The 20,540-nt window shown below is 52.7% G+C and overlaps 1 protein-coding gene across 2 annotated transcripts; it reads right to left on the reverse strand.

Moving 5' to 3' along the window:
• Positions 1 to 1,643: 1,643 nt before the first annotated feature.
• PLAUR (plasminogen activator, urokinase receptor) lies at positions 1,644 to 18,856 on the reverse strand. Of its 2 annotated transcripts, XM_054710984.1 has the most exons (7): positions 18,728 to 18,854; positions 16,552 to 16,662; positions 15,506 to 15,649; positions 6,953 to 7,117; positions 5,799 to 5,933; positions 2,985 to 3,131; positions 1,644 to 2,203 (listed from the first exon to the last, which is right to left on the reverse strand). In XM_054710984.1, the coding sequence occupies exons 1-7, from the start codon at positions 18,780 to 18,782 to the stop codon at positions 1,950 to 1,952; spliced, it is 1,011 nt and encodes a 336-aa protein (XP_054566959.1). In that variant the 5' UTR covers positions 18,783 to 18,854; the 3' UTR covers positions 1,644 to 1,949. The 2 variants fall into 2 exon arrangements, with proteins under 2 accessions (XP_054566959.1, XP_054566960.1); XM_054710985.1 differs by lacking the exon at positions 16,552 to 16,662 and having other exon boundaries at positions 18,728 to 18,856.
• Positions 18,857 to 20,540: the final 1,684 nt, after the last annotated feature.

A 20,540-nucleotide genomic window follows, 5' to 3' on the forward strand; every position in this document is an offset into this window, starting at 1 on the left:
GGACTGAAGGGTCCCAGGTTCGATTCCTGTCAGGGGCATGTACCTTGGTTGCGGGCACATCCCCGGTGGGGGGTGTGCAGGAGGCAGCTGATCGATGTTTCTCTCTCATCGATGTTTCTAACTCTCTATCCCTCTCCCTTCCTCTCTGTTAAAAATCAATAATATATATATATATAGCCCTGGCTGGTTTGGCTCAGTGGATAGAGCACCGGCCTGCGGACTCAAGGGTCCCGGGTTCGATTCCGGTCAGGGGCATGTGCCTTGGTTGCGGGCACATCCCCAGTAGGGAGTGTGCAGGAGGCAGCTGATCGATGTTTCTCTCTCATCGATGTTTCTAACTCTCTATCCCTCTCCCTTCCTCTCTGTTAAAAATCAATAATATATATATATATATATATATATATATATATATATATATATATAGCCCTGGCTGGTTTGGCTCAGTGGATAGAGCGCCGGCCTGCGGACTCAAGGGTCCCGGGTTCGATTCCGGTCAAGGGCATGTGCTTTGGTTGCAGGCATATCCCTGGTGGGGGGTGTGCAGGAGGCAACTGATCGATGACTCTCTCATCGATGTTTCTAACTCTCTGTCCCTCTCCCTTCCTCTCTGTGAAGAATCAATAAAATATATTAAAAAATTATAATATATATATATATATATATATATATGAAGAGGTAGAGTTACAGACCCCATCTCCTTAAGCCAATGACAGTTGGTAACGTGTTTTGGGGAGGTCCTAAAAGGAAACTTAGTCCCAAGTACCAGGGAAGATGACTCATCTTTTCCTTCATTTGCTACAGGGCCCCATGTAATGTGCCTCTATGGGTTTGCCTCACGAACCATGGAAAATGTGAACTCTTCCACAGTGTGCTCCAAGAGCGCCATTGAAATGGTAGCTGTTTTGGTCAGTGAGTCCGAGGGTATCTCAGGAAATAGAGCCCAGCCTTTATGCCCTGGCCCCAGAGCATCAGGGGAAATGTAGTCCTCGCCTTGTTCTTCACTGCAGTGCATCAAGGGAGTCTGGCAGGCAGGTTATCCCCCACACATCTCCTGTCTCAGAGCCCCCCTACACAGAACAACAAAGTAGTCTTGATCTTTGGCGTTTGGGAGAAGAGACGGGAAGGTTCATGCTGAGGTGGGTGAGTTAGCAGTTTGCATTTGGAGCCCAGAAATGGATGTGGGGGTGACTTAGGGTGGAAGCCCCTCGGGACTGCTCCCAAGGCGGAGGCCTTGACCACCTGGGTCCTACCACGTGACCCCTACTTCCAGGAGCCTGAGGAAGGGTGCCCCCCATGCAGCTCTGAAAGATAGATGCTCTCAGCCGATGTGGCTCAGTGGTTGATCATCGACCTAGGAACCAGGAGGTCACAGGTTCGATTCCGGGTCAGGGCACATGCCTGGGTTGCAGGCTCAATCCCCAGTAGGGGGCGTGTAGGAGGCAGCCGATCAATGATTCTCTCTCATCATTGATGTTTCTATCTCGCTCTCCCTCTCCCTCCCTCTCTGAAATCAATAAAAATATATAGAAAGAAAGGGGGGGGGGGGGGAGGAGGAAGGAAGGGAGGAAGGAAGGAAGGAAGGAAGGAAGGAAGGAAGGAAGGAAGGGAGATAGACATTATGGAGAAGGGCAGGACTGGCCCTGTTCATTGGTATAAAAATCTTTATATAAAGTATAAAATATTAAATAAAACAAATATTAATTCATAATAACAACAATAGGGGCAACAATATTAGTAACAAGAACTCCTGCTGGCCCGCAGCCTTTCTCTAGCTTTTCTCCTCTGTTTCTCGTAATTCTGTGGGACAGGTGTTTTCACAGCTGGGGAAACTGAGGCCCAGAGGAAGCAGCACACGGGCCCGAAGTCACACGGCAAGTCTGCAGGCCTGGGAGCTGAGGGGAGGGCGCAGGGGTCCCCTGGATCCAGCCAGGGCAGGGAGAGCGTGGGGGTCAGGTCCAGAGGAGCATGCCTCCCCACAGTCTTGCAGTCATAAGTAGAGTGATGGTGAGGCAGAGGCGGGCAGGGCCAGGCCGGGGGGCGCCCCCCCTGCGGGACTGGGCATCTCGGTTGGGGTGGTTACAGCCGTTTCCGGTACAGCAGGAGACGTTGGGGTCCGTCAATTTGAAGGCTTCAGCCACATGGAGGCCCTGGCACCACGAGGCCGTTGCACAGCCTCTCACCGTGTAGCCCGGGTGGCCTGGCCCTGAGGAGAGAGAAGACGGTGTGACTTCCCGCTCTCGGGCCCGACCTCCCAGGGTGACGAGCCACCTGGCGGTGGACGCCACCAGAAAAGGCAGAAGGTCTGAGCGTGGAGCAGGGGACCTGTGAAGTTACAAATATTCTCCTAATATTGCCAAAACCTCGTCTGGCTTTTTCCGCTCTCCTGAGCCTACAATGGCGTTTTCCCGAACCACCGGGACACGTGATCTTGCCACAGACTGAATGCAGAAGCAGCTACGAGGACCCAGCTGTCTTCCATTAAGCCAGACAGTAACGAGATTTGCAAAAGTGTAGAATAATGCCAGTCTTTTCGTTAAATTTTTTTTTCATTTTGCAAAATGTAGTCTTCTTGTTTCCATAAAAATATGTTCATGTGTGATGAGCTTTTAATTGTTATTTTAAAATAAATTAATAAGTACATCTGATAAAAATGCCCCTTTTAATTTATAATGCAGTTAATATCTGATAGATATAACCGACGGAAACAATACCTCTTGGGAGCGCGAAGGAATCTTGAGACCAAAAAGTCTGGGAACTACTGGGACAGAGACCTTTCCAGGACGTCACAGGATGGAAGCCCGGGGTGTCCGTGGGAAGTCCCGCCCCCAAAACGGTCCACATTCCCTATTGGGCAAGTCCCAATTCCTTACTACAACCTGTACCCTGCTGCAGGAAACCCCATAGAAGACCCACCTCCACCAAGTCCAGCCAAACTGGAGGTCGACCTCCTACAGATCCCCCTTCCAACCCCCAAAGGGCCTCACCATCAGTGCCTGTGGCTTCCAGACACTGGTTCATGGGGCCTCGGCAGGTGGTGAGGGAGGTCTCCTCGGGGGAACACCCGTGGGTGCTGTTCCCCTGACAGCTGTAACACTGGAGGCCATTCGGCGGCAGGTTTTCAAGCTCCGTCACTTGGGGGAAGACAAGAGACTACGGTCATTAAAACAGGGTTAGGGTGGGGAGAGGTGTCCTCCTGCCTGCATGGATTCCCAGCTCTCAGCCTGAGATGGCACGGCCCCCTCTTGTGGCAGACACTGGAACCGCACTCTCTTTTGGGGGTTCTCTGGGGCCTGTGGGAGAAATCCCAACTCTCAGGGCCCCATGAGCCCCTGTCAGACCAGACTCTGGGTAAGCATCTCTGGGTAAGATCAAACAGTCCCTACTCTCACAGAACTTAGTTTGGAGTGACACTGTCCATGCGGTAGTCACTAGCCACATATGGTTGCATCTACATTGGAATGAATTAATAATCCTATCTAATAAAAGAGTAATATGCAAATTGACCATCACTCCAACACACAAGATGGCTGCCCCCATGTGGTAAAAAATGGCTGCCCCCATGTGGACACAAGATGGCCACCACAAGATGGCCAGCAGGGGAGGGCAGTCGGGAGGGACCAGGCCTGCAAGGGAGGGCAGTTGGGGGCGATCAAGCCTGCAGGGGAGGGCAGTTAGGGGTGACCAGGCCTGCAAGGGAGGGCAGTTGGGGGTGACCGGGCATGCAGGGAAGGGCAGTTGCGGGGGACCCAGGCCTGCAGGGGAGGGCAGTTGGGAGGGACCAGGCCTACAAGGGAGGGCAGTTGTGGGCGATCAGGCCAGCAGGGGAGGGTAGTTGGGAGGGACCAGGCCTGCAAGGGAGGGCAGTTGGGGGTGACCAGGCCGGCAGAGGAGGGAAGTTAGGGGCGACCAGGCCTGCAAGGAAGGGCAGTTGGGGGGGACCCAGGCCTGCAGGGGAGGGCAGTTAGGGGTATCAGGCCTGCAGGGGAGGGTAGTTAGGGGCAAACAGACTGGCAGGGGAGCAGTTAGGCGTCAATCAGGCTGGCAGGGGAGTGGTTAGGGGGTGATCAGGCTGGCAGGCAGGCGAGCAGTTGGGAGCCAGCAGTCCTGGATTGTGAGAGGGATGTCCAACTGCCTGTTTAGGCCTGATCCTACTGGGATTGGGCCTAAAAGGGCAGCCGGACATCCCTCAAGGGGTCCCAGATTGGAGAGGGTGTAGGCTGGGCCAAGGGACACCCCCCACCCCGTGCACAAATTTCGTGCACCACGCCTCTAGTCTATACTAATAAAAGCCTATGTGGTCATCACGCCCTCACGCCGTAACTATCCATCACCAGGAAGCTGTGTGCGCAGCGGGCGCGTGCGGGTGGACAGGGACTTGACACTGCGTGGGCGGTGGGTCCCGGCGGCTCCGCACAGCAACGCCAGGGGCAGGACCCCCAGCTCCGACCTACCTCTTTGGGGCAATCCATTGAGGAGCCCCAGATGGGTGGGCAGGGCCTACCTCTTTGGGGAGATCGATCTTGGGGCTCCCACACTGTGAGAGGGCACAGGCCAGGCTGGGGGAAACCCCCCCCCCCCGAGTGCACAAATTTCATGTACCGGGCCTCTAGTAATGACATAAAATTCAAAATTCAGTTCACATATTAAGCGCTCCATAGCCATTTGTGGTAGTGGCGACCATATGCACAGTAAAGCACTGTCCGACAGTACTGTTTCACAGAGTAACACGATGGGCGTAGTTTATACGGAAGGGGCGGGGCAGGGACATTTCACTGAGGATGATACTTGAAAGCGGAGACCCCAATGAGAAATAGCCAGTCAGGTGAACTCCTGAGGGAGACGTGTTCCTAGCGGAGGGCACTGCATTTGCAAAGGCCCTGAGGCAGGGCAGCGTTTGGCAGTTGCAGAACTAAATCAAGACCAGGAGGCAGGGGGTGATGCATTACATAGGGCATAGCATGGCCTCTGGTTTTATCCTAAGAGCAAGGGGAAGTTAAAGTGCTTGAGGAAGGAGAGCGACAAGATCTCATTTACATTTAAAAATAATCTCTCGCCGAAACCGGTTTGGCTCAGTGGATAGAACATCGGCCTGCGGACTGGAAGGTCCCAGGTTCGATTCCGGTCAGGGGCACGTACGTTGGTTGCAGGCACATCCCCAGTAGGGGGTGTGCAGGAGGCAGCTGATCGATGTTTCTCTCTCATCGATGTTTCTAACTATCTCTCTCCCTTCCTCTCTGTAAAAAATCAATAAAATATATAAAAAAAATAATAAATAATAAAATCAATAAAATTATAAAATAAATAAATAAAAATAATCTCTCTTGCTGCTGTGTTGAACATTGGGGACCAGAGAGGAGGTCATTGCAACAATCTGAGAGGTCATGGTGGCTTAAACCGGGGTGGGGAGCAGTGGAAGGATTCAAGTGGATGTAGGAAGCGTCACCTGTGGGTCTTGGTGAAGGTGGGATAGACTCATTGGATTCCCACAAATTCCTTCTTTGCGGAAGGACTTGCTATGTCTATCTTTCAGAGGAAGAAACAGGGACCTGGAGAGGAGGTATGTGCCCAAAAGGGAGTGGCCGTGTCCTGGAGGGTGCCTCCCTCCCAGATCCCAGGCCCCACACTGGGCCCCTGCCCCTTACCTGGCCCCTGCCCCTTACCTGAGTCCCTGCCCCTTACCTGGCCCCCGCCCCTACCTGGGCCCCTGCCCCTTACCTGAGCCCCCCCCACCGCCCCTACCTGGTCCCCGCCCCTTACCTGGGCCCCCCCACCGCCCCTACCTGGTCCCCGCCCCTTACCTGGGCCCCCGTTGCATTTGGTGGTGTTGCAGCACCGCAGGAAGTGGAAGGTGTGGTTGCTGTGGAAGCCGGTGGGGCCCGGGCAGCCAGGGAGGTGGCCACAGCCTCGGGAGTGGCGCTCATCCCCTGGACTCCCTGTGGGGCAGAGGAGGGGTCAGAGTGTTGGGGAAGGCCTGAGCCGGGAGTGGCCCCCGCAGCAGCCGCCTGTCCATTCTCTGCTCCACCCGTCATTAGAGGAGGGGGCAGCGTATATCGAGCCGGAGACATTTCCCAGTCTCACGGTCCACAGTCATGTGGCTAAGTTCTGGCTAATGCGGTATATGTGGAAAGGTTTATGGGATTTCCAGAAACAAGAACCCTTACAAAGTGAGAGGTGCCCCTTTTTGCCCCTTCTTTACACCTTCCTTGTTTTTTGTGTATTTTTTTAAAAAAACCCTCACCCAGCCCTGACCCGTTTGGCTCGGTGGATAGAACGTCGGCCTGCAGGCTCAAGGGTCCCAGGTTCGATTCCGGTCAAGGGCATGTACCTTAGTTGCAGGCACGTCCCCAGTGGGGGATGTGCAGGAGGCGGCTGATTGATGTTTCTCTCTCATCGATGTTTCTAACTCTCTCTCCCTCTCACTTCCTCTCTGTAAAAATATCAATAAAATGTATTAAAAAAAAACACAAAAAACCCTCACTCGAAGACATGCTTAGAGAGAGGAAGGGAGAGAGAGAAACATCGGAGTGAGAGAGAAATCTTGACCGGATATGCTCCCCGACTGGGTATCAAACTCGCAACCCATGTATGTGCCCGGACCGGGAATCGAACTGGCAGCCTTTCGGTGCACGGGACAAGCTCAATCAACGGAGCCACTCCAGCAGGGCTCCCCTTCCCTCTTCCTGGAACCTGGGCCCGAGGCCCGGGACTCTGGCGGCTGCTTTGGGCTACGAGGCAATCTTGAGAATGGAAGCGGTACATAAGAAGCGAGAAAGCATCTGGGTTCCTGCTGGCGATGAGCTGCCGTGGTGGCCCCGGACGGCCCGTCACGGGACTTGGGTGTGTGGGAGAACTAACTTGCTACTTTGCTTACACCCCTGTGATGTGGGGGTTTCAGGACAGCCTTGGGAAGGAGCAAGGCGGCGGGGAGGAGTGGCTGGCAGGGCGGGCTCACCGGCCAGGTCCCGGTCCCGGTGGGTCACCACCTCCAGGCACTGTTCACTGGGGCTGCGGCACTGGAGGCTCTTGTCCCGGCCCCTCTCGCAGCTCAGGTCTGAAGAGGCGCAGGAAACGCATTCGAGGTACCGGCTTCGGCTTCGGGGAAAGGCGGGAGCCCGGCCTGAGTGGGGGGAAAGCAGGAGGGTGAGTCCACAGGGCGAGGCCTGGAGACCCAGCTCCCTTGAAGACTCACCTCAGCACCAACCCCTCCTTATCCCACGCCAGCCAGTCGTCAAACCCTGTCCATTCTGAATCTTTCTGGAACGCATTCCCCCCTTTCCAGTCCCACGACCAGGTCCAGCTCAGGCCTCCTTCAATACCAGCTCCTCCCTGGCCTCCCGGCGTCCATTGTTGCCACCCCCACCCCAGCCCCTGTGCATCCCCTCGTGGCCCTAGAAGGATGTTTCTAATACTCAACTCTGACCCTGTCTCTCCTCTGCTCCAAACCCCTCCATGGCTCCCCAGTGCCCTCAGCATGGCATTCAAGGCCCCTCAAAGCCTGGGTCCTGCCTCCCTCTCCTGCCTCATCTCCCTCACTAGTCCCCCGGACTCTATTCCACACCACTTCCCACAGTCCCCAAATACACACGCCACACACACAGCCTTTGCATCTACTGTTCCCTGGCTCTTTACTTCCCGTATATCCTACTCATTCTTCAGGATTCGTCTTCTCCAATTTCACCTTCCCCAAGCAGCTCTCCCTGACCTTTCAGGCCGGATCAGGTGCCTCTCTGGGCCCCCCAACCCCAGCCCTGCTCACTCCGGGTCCCCCCTGTGTGGTGATAAGCTTCTTTCCCTCAGTGGACTCTGAGTCCCAGGAGAGCAGGGCCAAGGCGGTCTTTGTCACGACTGTGTCCCAGTACCACGAGCAGAAGGCCTGGGCCAGGGAAGATACGGAATAAGTATCTATTGAACGAACGAATAAGTAAATGAACAATTACTTACAACCCTTCTCTTGTTCCCTGTGGTAGCCAAGCTCCACGACAGCCCCCAGTCACCCCTCCTTTCTGGTGTTTATGCCCTTGTGTAGTCCTTTCCCATCAGGAGGGATGCCCTGCCCGGTATGGCTGTTGGTTGGGCATCTTCCTGTGCACCAGGAGGTTACTGGTTCAAGTACTGGTCAAGGGCACATGCCTGGGGTGCAGCTCGATTCCCCCCGATGGGAAGCATCCTGCAGAAGGCAGCCTATCGCTATTTCTCTCTCCCTCTCTCTCTCAAAATCAATAAACGTAAAAAATAAAAATAGCCCTAGTCCCGTGGTCGGCAAACTGCGGCTCGCAAGCCACATGCGGCTCTTTGGCCCCTTGAGAGTGGCTCTTCCACAAAATCCACGGCCTGGGCGAGTCTATTTTTTAAAATAATATATATTTTATTGATTTTTTTACAGAGAGGAAGGGAGAGGGAAAGAGAGTTAGAAACATCGATGAGAGAGAAACACCGATCAGCTGCCTCCTGCACACCCCATACTGGGGATGTGCCTGCAACCAAGGTACATGCCCTTGACCGGAATCTAACCTGGGACCCTTGAGTCTGCAGGCCGACGCTCCATCCACTGAGCCAAACCGGTTAGGGCAATGGGCGAGTCTATTTTGAAGAAGTGGCGTTAGAAGAAGTTTAAGTTTAAAAAATTTGGCTCTCAAAAGAAATTTCAATCGTACTGCTAATATTTGGCTCTGTTGACTAATTAGTTTGCCGACCACGGCCCTAGCCGGTTTGGCTCAGTGGATAGAGTGTAGGCCTGCAAACTGAAAGGTCCCGGGTTCGATTCCGGTCAAGGGCACATGCCCGGGTTGTGCGCTCGATCCCCAGTGGGGGACTTGCAGGAGGCAGCCGATCAATGATTCTCTCTCATCATGGATGTTTCTATCTCTCTCTCCCTCTTCCTTCCTCTCTGAAATCAATAAAAATATATTTAAAAAACAAAAGAAAAATAAAAAGAATAGGGCTGACCTGTGTAACCAAAGGATACTGTGTGAATGATGGTGTGTGATTTCTGGGCGACCTTGTAAAAGACATTGCCACTTTCCCCCAGCTCTCTCTTGGATCACTTGCTCTCCATGGGGGAAGCCAGCTGCCATGTTGTAAGGACACTCAAGCAGCCCCATGGCCAGGTCGATGTGGCGGGAACTGAGGCCTTTGCCAAAGCCAAGGGAGTGGGTCCTCCATGGGAGTGAAGCTACCTTGGGAGCCTTCAGATGACCGCAGCCCAGCCGTCATCTTAACTACAACCACATTAAAGGTCCAGAACCATCTAGCCACGCCACGTCCGGATTCTCCACCTTCAGAAACGTTGTGAAATAATGGGTGCTTATTTTTGTTTTAAGTTTTGGGACAATCTGTAATGCAGCAATAGCTAACTAATACACTGCCCAAGTGTGTCAGGGATCAAAACTTCACCTGAGTGATCCGTGATAACATTGCTTCTCCCATGGACCTTCGAGGTCAGGCCAGGGGAAGGAGCTACTGTCCCTGGATTCACCAGTCATTCCTCTGCCCAGGCCCTGGCCCATACCATCCCCAAGCCTGGCATGCCCGCCCCTTCCTGACCCCAGATAGCCAAGCTGAGTTTGGGCCAAGTCTTAGAGAAATGAGAGGGCTGTCTCAGCCAAGGCTCTCAACTGGAAAGCCAGCAGCTGTGATTAGGTAAATCAATTACATCAAAGGCCAAATCTCCCCCATCCTCAGAGAAAAAGAGCTAAAAGGCCAACTTCCCATGTCTTCTCACATGAAATTCCATAAAAATGAAAACGTGAATTGCCATCATTGCCAAAATAACTGCCTCAGACCGCCCATGGGTCTCCTGTGGGGACTCTTCTTGTGTCGCTCTTCTAAACGTGGGTGATCCTCAGGGTAGTCTTAGGCCCTTTTCATTTCCCACGGTGCACACTCTCTCCCATGGGGGTGCTACCTACTGATGTGGCTTCACTTCCACCTACCTGCTGGGAACTCAAAAATCTCTCTCCAGGCAAGACATCTCTCTGACCTCCATACCTACATACCCAACTGCATCCTGGAGGCCGCCTGGCTATCCCTCAAACCCTTGAATCTCTACTTGCCCCAAATGAAGCTCTCCATCTTCTCCCCAGGCCTGCTCTTTCTCCTGAATTCCATGTCTCCGAGGTGGCCCCACCCAGTCCTCCGGGGCAGAAACCTGGCAGACTCCTTGAACCTCCACATCTAGGTATCAATGTGGACATTCTACTGATCTGTTTTCTCGTTCTTTAATCCTTTTGCTCTGCTATTTCTGATCTCTATTAAGCACATCTACCGAGTTCTTAATTTCAGTCACTGTTCTATATTTACTGTTTGACTCTTTTACATTTTTAAAAAAAAATTATCTTATTGATTTCAGAGAGGAAGGGAGAGAGAGAGAGAGAGAGAGAGAGAGAGAGAGAGAGAGAGAGAGAGAGAGAAACATCAATGATCGAACCTGGGACTCTTCAGTCCGGAGGCCAACACTCTATCCACTGAGCCAAACTAGCTAGGGCTCTTTCACATTTTGTTTGTTGGTTTGTTCGTTTGTGATTGGATCCTCGCCTGAGGATATTTTTCCATTGATTTTTACTGAGAGTGGAAGGGAGGGAGAGAGACAGAGAGAGAGAGAGCAAAACATTGATGTGAGAGACACATTGATTGGTTGCCTCCCACATGTGCCCTGACCTGGGCTGGGGACCCAGCCTGCAACAGAGGTATGTGCCCTTGACCGAATCAAACCTGAGACTCTTTATTTAGTCTGCAGGCCAATGCTCTATCTACTGAGCCAAACCGGCTCAGATTTCTGCTAAAACTTATCCTTTCCTCTATTTTCTTCAATATATTGATCATAGCTATTGTAAAGTCCCATGTGTAATAACTCCAATATCTGAAGAATGACGATTCTGTTTCTATTGTGGGACTTTCCTCTTGGGTTCCGGTCAATTGGCCCTTTTTATTTTCTTCAAGCTACCTTGTAAGTTTTGATTAGATGCCAGACATTATAGAAGAACATTTGTAAAGGCTTAAAATGATGTATCTTCTTCCGAAGAGGGCCAGGCTTTCTTCCCGCTGACGATGGGAAGTAGGTGTTTTTTTGGGGGCCGGTCTATTTCAGTTTTGCCCCTACTCCCAGGGTGTGGTCTCAGAGAAAAGCCTGAGGTGGTTGCCAAGGCCTTTCTTGCCAACTTGGCAACTTGGGTCTGCCCAGCATCCTATGCCTGCTGGAATCCTTGCTCGGTTCTGTAGCTTCCCAGATACTATTTCCTGCTGAGTTCCTTGGAGTCTCACCTCGTGCATGCACAGCTTGCCAATGACTGAAGGAAGTCGTCTGCAGAGTTCGCGATTCCCTTCTCTGGCTTTTTCCTCTCATTTTCTAGACACTGACAGCCCCAGACGCCACCTCTGTCTTCTTGGTCCAGCGACGGCCTCTCTCTGGTTTCTGCTTCTCCTCCACAGTAGCCGATTGGAAAGTGCTCTCCAGGACAAGCCCAGCTTGTCTGTGGAACTCAACCGCTGCGCTTCCCTATTTCAAAGACTGTAGCACCTCAGCTTCTTTTCTTCATCGGCGGCCCGTCAGTGACTTCCAATGACTGTTTATAATCCATCCAGTTTTCACAGCTGTCATTGGCAGGGGGTTAGTCTTAAACAATCGACTCCATCGTGACCAGAACTACAACACCACTGCCATGTCTAACCTGTCACTAAACCTTGCTCATCTACTAGGAAATAGCTCCAAAATCCATCCACTTCTCTCCGTCTGCAGGGCTGACACTCTAATGCAGCCACCTTCCGCTTCACCTGGACAATCTCGTCCACCCAAGTTGGTCTCCCCTTCCCTATCTTCCCTCCATCACCTCATCCCTCCATCACTACATCCCTCCATCACTGCATCCCTCCATCACCACATCCCTCCATCACTACATCCCTCCATCATTATTACATCCCTCCATCACCACATCCCTCCATCACTACATCCCTCCATCACTGCATTCCTCCATCACCACATCACTACATCCCTCCATCATTATTACATCCCTCCATCACCTCATCCCTCCATCATCACATCCCTCCATCACTGCATCCCTCCATCACCTCATCCCTCCATTACCGCATCCCTCCATCACCTCATCCCTCCATCACCTCATCCCTCCATCACCGCATCCCTCCATCACCGCATCCCTCCACCACCGCATCCCTCCATCATCACATCCCTCCATCATCTCATCCCTCCATCACCTCATCCCTCCATCACCACATCCCTCCATCACTATATCCCTCCATCACTGCATCCCTCCATCACCACATCCCTCCATCACCACATCCCTCCATCACCGCATCCCTCCATCACCGCATCTCTCCATCATCACATCCCTCCATCACTGCCTCTCTCCATCATCACATCCCTCCATCATCACATCCCTCCATCACCTCATCCCTCCATCACCTCATCCCTCCATCACTGCATCTCTCCATCACCACATCCCTCCATCACCGCATCCCTCCATCACCGCATCTCTCCATCATCACATCCCTCCATCACTGCCTCTCTCCATCATCACATCCCTCCATCATCACATCCCTCCATCACCTCATCCCTCCATCATCACATCCCTCCATTACCGCATCCCTCCATCACCTCATCCCTCCATCACTGCATCCCTCCATCATGACCTCCCCCCATTCCCAGGGTGAAGTCTGTATTCCTCACCACAGCCTGGAGACCCTGTGTAACATGATGCAGTCAATTTCACCAGCTCCTCTCGCCCCATGTTACCCTTTCCTCCAGCCAGACTACTTCCACCCACCTCTGGGCCTTTGTATCTATTGCTCCCTTTGCCTGGAAAACCCTTTCCACTGTCTTTTTATTTTATTTTTTAGGGTTTTATTTATTTATTTATTTATTTATTATTTATTTATTTATATTGATTTCAGAGAGGAAGGGAGATGGGGAGAGAGAGATAGAAACATCAATGATGAGAATCATTGATTGGCTGCCTCCTGCACACCTCCTACTGGGGACCGAGCCTGCAACCAGGGCATGTGACCTTGACCAGAATTGAACCCGGGACCCGTCAGTCCCCAGGTCGTCGCTCTATTCACTGAGCCACACCAGCTAGGGCTCCACTGTCTTTTTAACAGTCTCACTCCTCTCATCCCTCAAGATCCAGCTTAGCTGTTGCTTCCTGTAGGAAACCGTCCCTGACCTGGTCACGTATCTCCTCCAGGGTCCCACCGCCCCTCCTCTCCATGTATCCCAGCCCTGACCTCTCTGGCCTCTGTTCCCCCAGCTCAGCCCTGACGGTTCTGGGCGGCGCTTCGGTTCTCATCCTCTGCTGTGCTTCCCCCTCCCAGCTCTGATGACTCTGGGCGGTCACTGTCTGGCGATGGGTGTCCCCCGTCCCCTGGGCTGTGAGCTCCGTGGGAGCAGGGCCCAGGGCTGTCTGGGGCACAGCTGTGTCCAGTGTCACTCACGTACAGGATGTGGTTTAACCAGCTATCTAGTCACCACAGCAGGGTAAGGTGGCATCAGACATGGGGCTGACAGGGGCATGTCCGTGTTTAAATTACTGAATTGGCAGCTGTTGCTCCAAGCTCTCTGGTGGACCCCTGACCACTTCAACCCTTTCTTTAGAATCCTCATGTCCCCAAATCCACCAGCTAAAGGAGCAACACCAGACCCAGCAGGGGGCCTCCAGGGGCCTCTTCCAACGGATCAATGCCTTCAGCACTGATTGATATTATTAAATATTTTAAATATCATCTCTCATTAGAAGCATTACTTGGACCCAATTATTAGTGTTTTCCTTAAACATATCTAACCACAGAGGAAGCTGGCGTTATCTCTCTCGTCACTTCCTTGAAAATGAACATCTGATTCAGTTCCCACCCACAGATAAAAGTTTGAGGTCAGGATGGATGAAGAACAAGAAAAACCCGGTACAGCCTGGACAGTGTGGCTCAGTGGTTGAGTGCTGACCCATGAACCAGGAGGTCACGGATTAATTCCCGGTCAAGGGCACATGCCTGGGTTGTGGGCTGGATCCCCAGTGTGGGGAGTGCAGGAGACAGCCGATCACTGATTGTCTCTCATCATTGATGTTTCTATCCCTTTCTCCCTCTCCCTTCCTCTCTCTGAAATCAACAAAAACCTATTTTTAAAAAAGAAAAAAAAATACAAATACAGGCTCTCTGCTTACTGACGGCATTGTGACTGGACTGGCCTTAGTCAATTTCCTTCCTCGTTAGGGCCAGAAAAAAATGAGTCTCTGCCTGCCCTCCATTCCTTCCCCTCCTTTCTCTCCTGTGGGAATGTGGGGAATTGGAATCTTTCTAAGTCTTTTTCGTAAACTGACCAGAGCCTGAAGCCACGGGACTCAACACAAGTTTCTTCACATCCTTTTCCGCTGCGACAGCCAAGGAGCGTCTATTCCAGGGAACTTTCCGAGCCCACTGCAGCCTGTGACACCCTCCTCCTGGACTCCCCTTAAGAATTTTGAGCCTCTGGTATCTCTGGTCTTTGTATCCCTGTCCCTATGATCTATTGCCCGAGCCATCTCCTGTCCCATGGAAAAGGTTAGACGACAAATCTTCAGTGAGATACCTCATCCACCTCTTGAGTGTATGTGTGTGTAGCTTTGTAAGAGTAGGTGTTGCATCTTATACTTTAACAACCATAAAAACAAACATGTGCGGGGCGGGGGGAAGTCACTCGGGGAAAAAGAAGACATATGTAATACTTTAAACAATAAAACACACACACATAAACATGTATGGGACGGGACAGAGTTAGGGAAGGGGATGAGTTTGTGGGTGGGACTGGTAGTAGTTTGAGATGCGATGGGGTTGGTTTAGGGGTGGGGTTAGAGATGTGTTTAGAACAGTGATGGGCAACCTTTTGAGCTTGGTGTGTCAAACTTCGCCAAAAAAACTGAGCATGCCGAAACCGGTTTGGCTCAGTGGATAGAGCGTCGGCCTGCGGACTGAAGGGTCCCAGGTTCGATTCCGGTCAAGGGCATGTACCTTGGTTGCGGGCACATCCCCAGTGGGGGGTGTGCGGGAGGCAGCTGATCGATGTTTCTCAGTCATCGATGTTTCTAACTCTCTATCTCTCTCCCTTCCTCTCTGTAAAAAATCAATAAAATATATTAAAAAAAAAAACTGAGCATAACTCGGGTAGTGTGTCACTTTGAGGAAAAAACATTATTTCACGATATTTATAGTTTAAATAACATAAATGTATCATTGTTATATATAATTGTATTTAATAAACCAAAAACTAAATATTTAGTGCTGACACGCGTGTCAGAGGTTTGCCATCACTGGTTTAGAACAAGGATGAATTTGAGTTGGAGGGTGTTAGAGGTAAAGTGAATTTGGAGATGAGATCGGAGGTGAGGCTGAGTTGGGGTTGGTCTCGGGGTAAGGCACGGAGTTGGGGTTGCGGTGGCATAGGATCGAGGGTCGGATCGGGATGACGATGGGGTGACGTTGGAGATAGTTTGGGGTTGGGCATGGCAAGGGCTGTCCTACTCACCAGGGCTGGGCCGGTTGCACAAGTCGAACCCACACACGGCCTCTGTCAGGGTGATGACCTGCATGCCGATCCGATAGCTCATGGTCCTGTTGGTCTTCTCTGGGTGGGCGCAGTCCGTCTCCACCACCTCCAGCTCTGCACCTTCTGTGAGGAACGTATCCTGTTACCCCGGAGGCTCCTCGGGGCTCAGCCAGCCTCGGACACTCCTGGTCTTAAGGTAGCCTCGCCAGTGGCTGATCCTCAGGCCTCTATTCTTATTCGGGTCCAACTCTGTCTCTTCTGGAGTTATCCCCCCTCCCCCTCCCCTCACAGGGACCCTGCTCTCTCAGGGTCAGCACTATCACTGGGACCTTCTCGCTCCATCCCCCTCTCTCTCCCAACTTAGTAATCGATGCCTCTAATAGGAAATTCTAAAGGAAAGTGCTTTAAGCTTACCCAAAAAGGGTAACATGATGATATAATAAATACTGTGTATTCCTCATCCACCTTTATGAAATATTAAGCCCTTTGTTACATTTATTTCAGATATTTTAAAAATAAACTAACCTTAAAAGATACAGTGAAAGCCTTTGGTACCCCACCCCCCCCCTCACCCCACCCCGCCCTATCCCATTCCCCTATGCCCTGCCCAGAGCCAACCACTGGTGTAGGTCATTCTTACACTGTTGCTTCACATATTTTACACTTTATATTTAAAGGTATCATACTCTGCAGCATGCTTTATTTTTTCTGTCCACCTTATATTTTTTAGGTGTATCCATGTGAATACCGCCGAGGCTCTTAGTGTTTCTATATTCTCAGGAGCTGAAATGCTGGCTGTAGGGCACGCTACTCTTCGTCTAGACTAGATAGAGCCAAATCGCTCTGTGAGGTAGACCTCCTAAAAGCAGGATCTGCAGCGCACACCCTCATGACCCCAGCATTGTCAGATTTTTAAATATCTGCCCATCTGCTGGGCGGGAAACGGCCTCCGGGTCTTTTTGTTTGCATTTCCCCGATAGCTGGTGAGACAAGGCATTCCCGGCGGCGCTGGAGTGGGGGCTTACCTTCCCATATGCTCAGGATCGTGGTCCTGCAGAGGTCCTGGCCAGGCGCGCACTCTCGCACCTGGCAGTTCCCGGTCCTCTCACACCGCATGCACCGCAGGCCCCAGGTGGCTGGGGGGAGAGGGCGGGGACCACCGGAGAGTTTATTACAGCTCGGCGCCAGGGGCCCCCCTCGCCCCCTCGCCCCCTGATGTCCCCACACCAGGACCAAGTCTCCAGGCCCTGTGCGCGCAGGGTCGTGCCCCACGTTCTTCCAGCCTCCGGGTTCCGAAGCTGGATCCCGGCCAGTGCACTCCTAGTCTGTCTCTCCCAATATTCTATCTACGCACCCCTTTCCCCACCCCACCCCCCCCAACACACACACACACACACACACACACACACACACACACACACACACACACACACGTCCTTCCCTAACGTCTGGCCCTCGCTAATTTCCTCTTGAAATCTGTCTGCGTGCCGGCCCTATCCTGAAAGTCCTGTCGCCACGCTCTCAGTCCACCCGGAAGTCAAGCTCTGCGCCCGCATCCCGCCGACCCTCGGTCTCCTCCGCCAGCTCTCCTAGGGCCATGCCATCCCCACCCGACTGCGGCGGATCTTTACGTTCTGCCTCCGTTCCCCACACCGAACTTCCCCAGGTTCTACCCACTCCAAAGTCTGTCCGAACATTCTCTCCCGCTCACAGTCCACTCGGAAGTTCTAACTCCGCCCATCAGCCCTCCGAGATTCTAACCCCCACTACGCCTCGGCAAGCGCGGTAGCCCCCGGAGGTTCTCTCCCCGCCCACTAGCCCCTCCCCCAGGTTCCCTCCCCGCCCACTAGCTCCTCCCCCAGGTTCTCTCCCCGCCCACTAGCTCCGCCCCCAGATTCCCTCCCCGCCCTCTAGCTCCTCCCCCAGGTTCCCTCCCCGCCCACTAGCCCCTCCCCCAGGTTCCCTCCCCGCCCACTAGCTCCTCCCCCAGGTTCTCTCCCCGCCCACTAGCTCCTCCCCCAGGTTCCCTCCCCGCCCACTAGCTCCGCCCCCAGGTTCCCTCCCCGCCCACTAGCTCCTCCCCCAGGTTCCCTCCCCGCCCACTAGCTCCGCCCCCAGGTTCCCTCCCGCCCTCTAGCTCCGCCCCCAGGTTCCCTCCCCGCCCTCTAGCTCCGCCCCCATGTTCCCTCCTCGCCCTCTGGCTCCTCCCCCAGGTTCCCTCCCGCCCACTAGCTCCGCCCCGAGGTTCCCTCCCCGCCCTCTAGCTCCGCCCCGAGGTTCCCTCCCCGCCCACTAGCTCCTCCCCGAGGTTCCCTCCCCGCCCACTAGCTCCGCCCCGAGGCTATAGCTCCTCAGGCTATCCCGGCTGCAAGACCTATTCTCCGCCCTCCAGGCCTGACATATGGTCCCTGCCCGCCGCCCCCCCAAATTCGGAGTCCTCCAGAGTCATTACTCATTCAACGGTCGGGAGAGCTTTCCGGGTTATTCATTGACAAAATACTCCTCAACCCCAAACAGCCCCCCTCCCACCTCGCTCTGACTCAGTTCCTTCTCTATTTCCTCGAGTTTTGTCAACCCTTTCCCCTACATTTTCCGGGGAAAGCAGGTGAGAGGGTCCTCCGGAGACCAGCCCCAGGTCTCCAGCCTCTGCCTCCGTGACGCTCGGCCTTGACTCTTTGTGGACCGTGTGCTAAATGCTCTGTCCTCCCTATGTTGTGGGGGAGGGGGGCGCTGAGACAGAGTGGAGAGAGCAGGGGGACGGCCCTGCGGGGATCAGACTCCCACCTATTCAAGAACTGGCTGTGTGACCTCGGACCAGTTACTCAACCTCTCTCTGCCTCAGTTTCCTTCTGCGTAGTAAAACGGTTAACATATAATCCCGCCCTCCCGGTTTGAAATCGCAAGTAAAGAGCTTAGGAGAGGACCTGGAAGCAAGAGCGCACTCACCAAAAGGCGGCTGTTGCTAAATGCCTTCGCTCAACTAGGATTTCCTGAGGACACACTGTGTGCTAGGTACTGTGCCCTGTGGGGCTGCAGATAGGAGAACCACTGTTTCAATGCAGGGGCTGTGGACTGAGCTCCCCTCCTCCTCCTCCTCCTCCTCCTCCTCCTCACCAGACTTGGAGTCCCCCTCCTCTCGCGTCCCTCCCTCCCCGCCCTCAGAGTCAGTTCCCAGAGCGGGTGCTGGGACCCGGCCCCTACCTGGAATGCAGGCTTGAACCAACAGCAGCAGCGGCAGCATTCCCGGGACGCCCATGGTAGGCAGCGGCTCTGTGCGTGGCCTCCCTGCACCTCTGAGTCCGGCCCCGGGAAGGAGACAGTTTTGTTAACCCCGGGGCTCCTCCCAGACGTTTGGCGAAAGAGCAAGTCAGCTCTGGATGCGTGGGCGCCCCACCTCCTTCCCCCTGCCACCCCCTGCCAAGCTTCCTCTACCAGGGCGGGGCCTGCGGAGTAGGGGGCTGGCTCTGCTCTGACTCACTGGGCCTTGGTCACAGCGGAGTCCCAGACCGCTGGGGTGCAAATTCCAGTCCAACCCCCTCCTTTCTTCTCTGGGATCTTGGGCAAGGAACCTCACCCCTCAGATTAAAACCTGTCCTGATGGGGAGTTCGTGGCTGATTATTAGATAATGTTGGATTTTGGTTAGTGTTGTTAGGAAGGGACAATGGTGGTGTAATTACGTGGGGAAATGTCTTACCATTTAGAGACGAATGTTGAAATATTTGAGCTTGAAATAATATGTCTCTAATTTACTTTAAAATGCTTCAGCCAAAAAGTACGTAGTGCTGTTATGACAAGGTTTTTGTGGCTATGTGGGAAAATTGCTCTTAATTTTTATAGCTCACTGAAATATTTAGAGGTTAATGTCATTGAGGTCTGCACCTACTTTAATATACTTGTAGGAAAAAAAGAAAGCCAAAATATTTGTATTAGGTTCAAGTAACTTTACATGTCATTCTGTCTCTTTTTCTGTGTATTTGTAAAGATGCATAATATATCTTTTTAATTTATTGATTTTAGAGAGAGAGAGGAAGGGAGAAAGAGAGAAACATTGTTGTTTCCACTTATTTATGCATTCATTGATTGATTCTTCTATGTGTCCTGACAGGGGATCGGACCTGCAACCTTGGCATATCAGGAACGATGCTCTAATCAACTGAGCTACCTGGCTAGGGCAATACATATATTTTTTAAGTAAAATAAAATGCAAAAGATAAAATAGTCTCTCTGTGTTAGATGAGACTGACCAATCAGAGCAATAGAATGCAGGTGAGATCTTTGAACAGTTGCTAACCCACTTGGAGGACTCTGACAAATTCCTTCAATATTTACTAAATGCCAGGCACCGGTCCAGGACTGGGTTGTGGCAGCAAACAAAGCAAAGTCCCTGCCCCTGGGGCGTTGGGGCGTAGATTTGTGTTATCTAAGCCATGGCTGTCAGGCAGTGGTGAATAAAACGGGGGAAAACAAACCAGGTTAAGAAAGTGCCAGGGGCTGAAACCGGTTTGGCTCAATGGATAGAGCGTTGGTCTGCGGACTGAAAGGTCCCAGGTTCGATTCCGGTCAAGGGCATGTACCTTGGCTGCGGGCACATCCCTGGTAGAGGGTGTGCAGGAGGCAGCTGGTCGATGATTCTCTCATCGATGTTTCTAGCTCTCTATCCCTCTCCCTTCCTCTCTGTAAAAAATCAATAAAATATATTAAAAAAAAAAAAAAAAAAGAAAGTGCCAGGGACAGGGGAGGCTGGTCAGTTTAAGTGGGGTGACCCAGGAGGGCTTCCCTGAGCAGGTGGCATCTGAGCAGAGACTGAATGGGTGTGGGAGGAAGTCGGGCAATTGATCTGGGAAGAGTTCAGGGGGAGGAACTAGCCGATGCAAGTGCCGAGGTAGGAGCTGCCCGAGGATCTGGGAGTGCAGGCGTGGGAAGGGAGAAAGTAATAGACACTGAGTACCTCTACCTCTACCACTCCACAGTGATGACACTACTCTTATTATATTCTGTTTGTAAGGGATTATA

This window comes from Eptesicus fuscus, chromosome 21 (assembly GCF_027574615.1).
Source record: "Eptesicus fuscus isolate TK198812 chromosome 21, DD_ASM_mEF_20220401, whole genome shotgun sequence".
Lineage (NCBI taxonomy): Eukaryota > Metazoa > Chordata > Mammalia > Chiroptera > Vespertilionidae > Eptesicus > Eptesicus fuscus.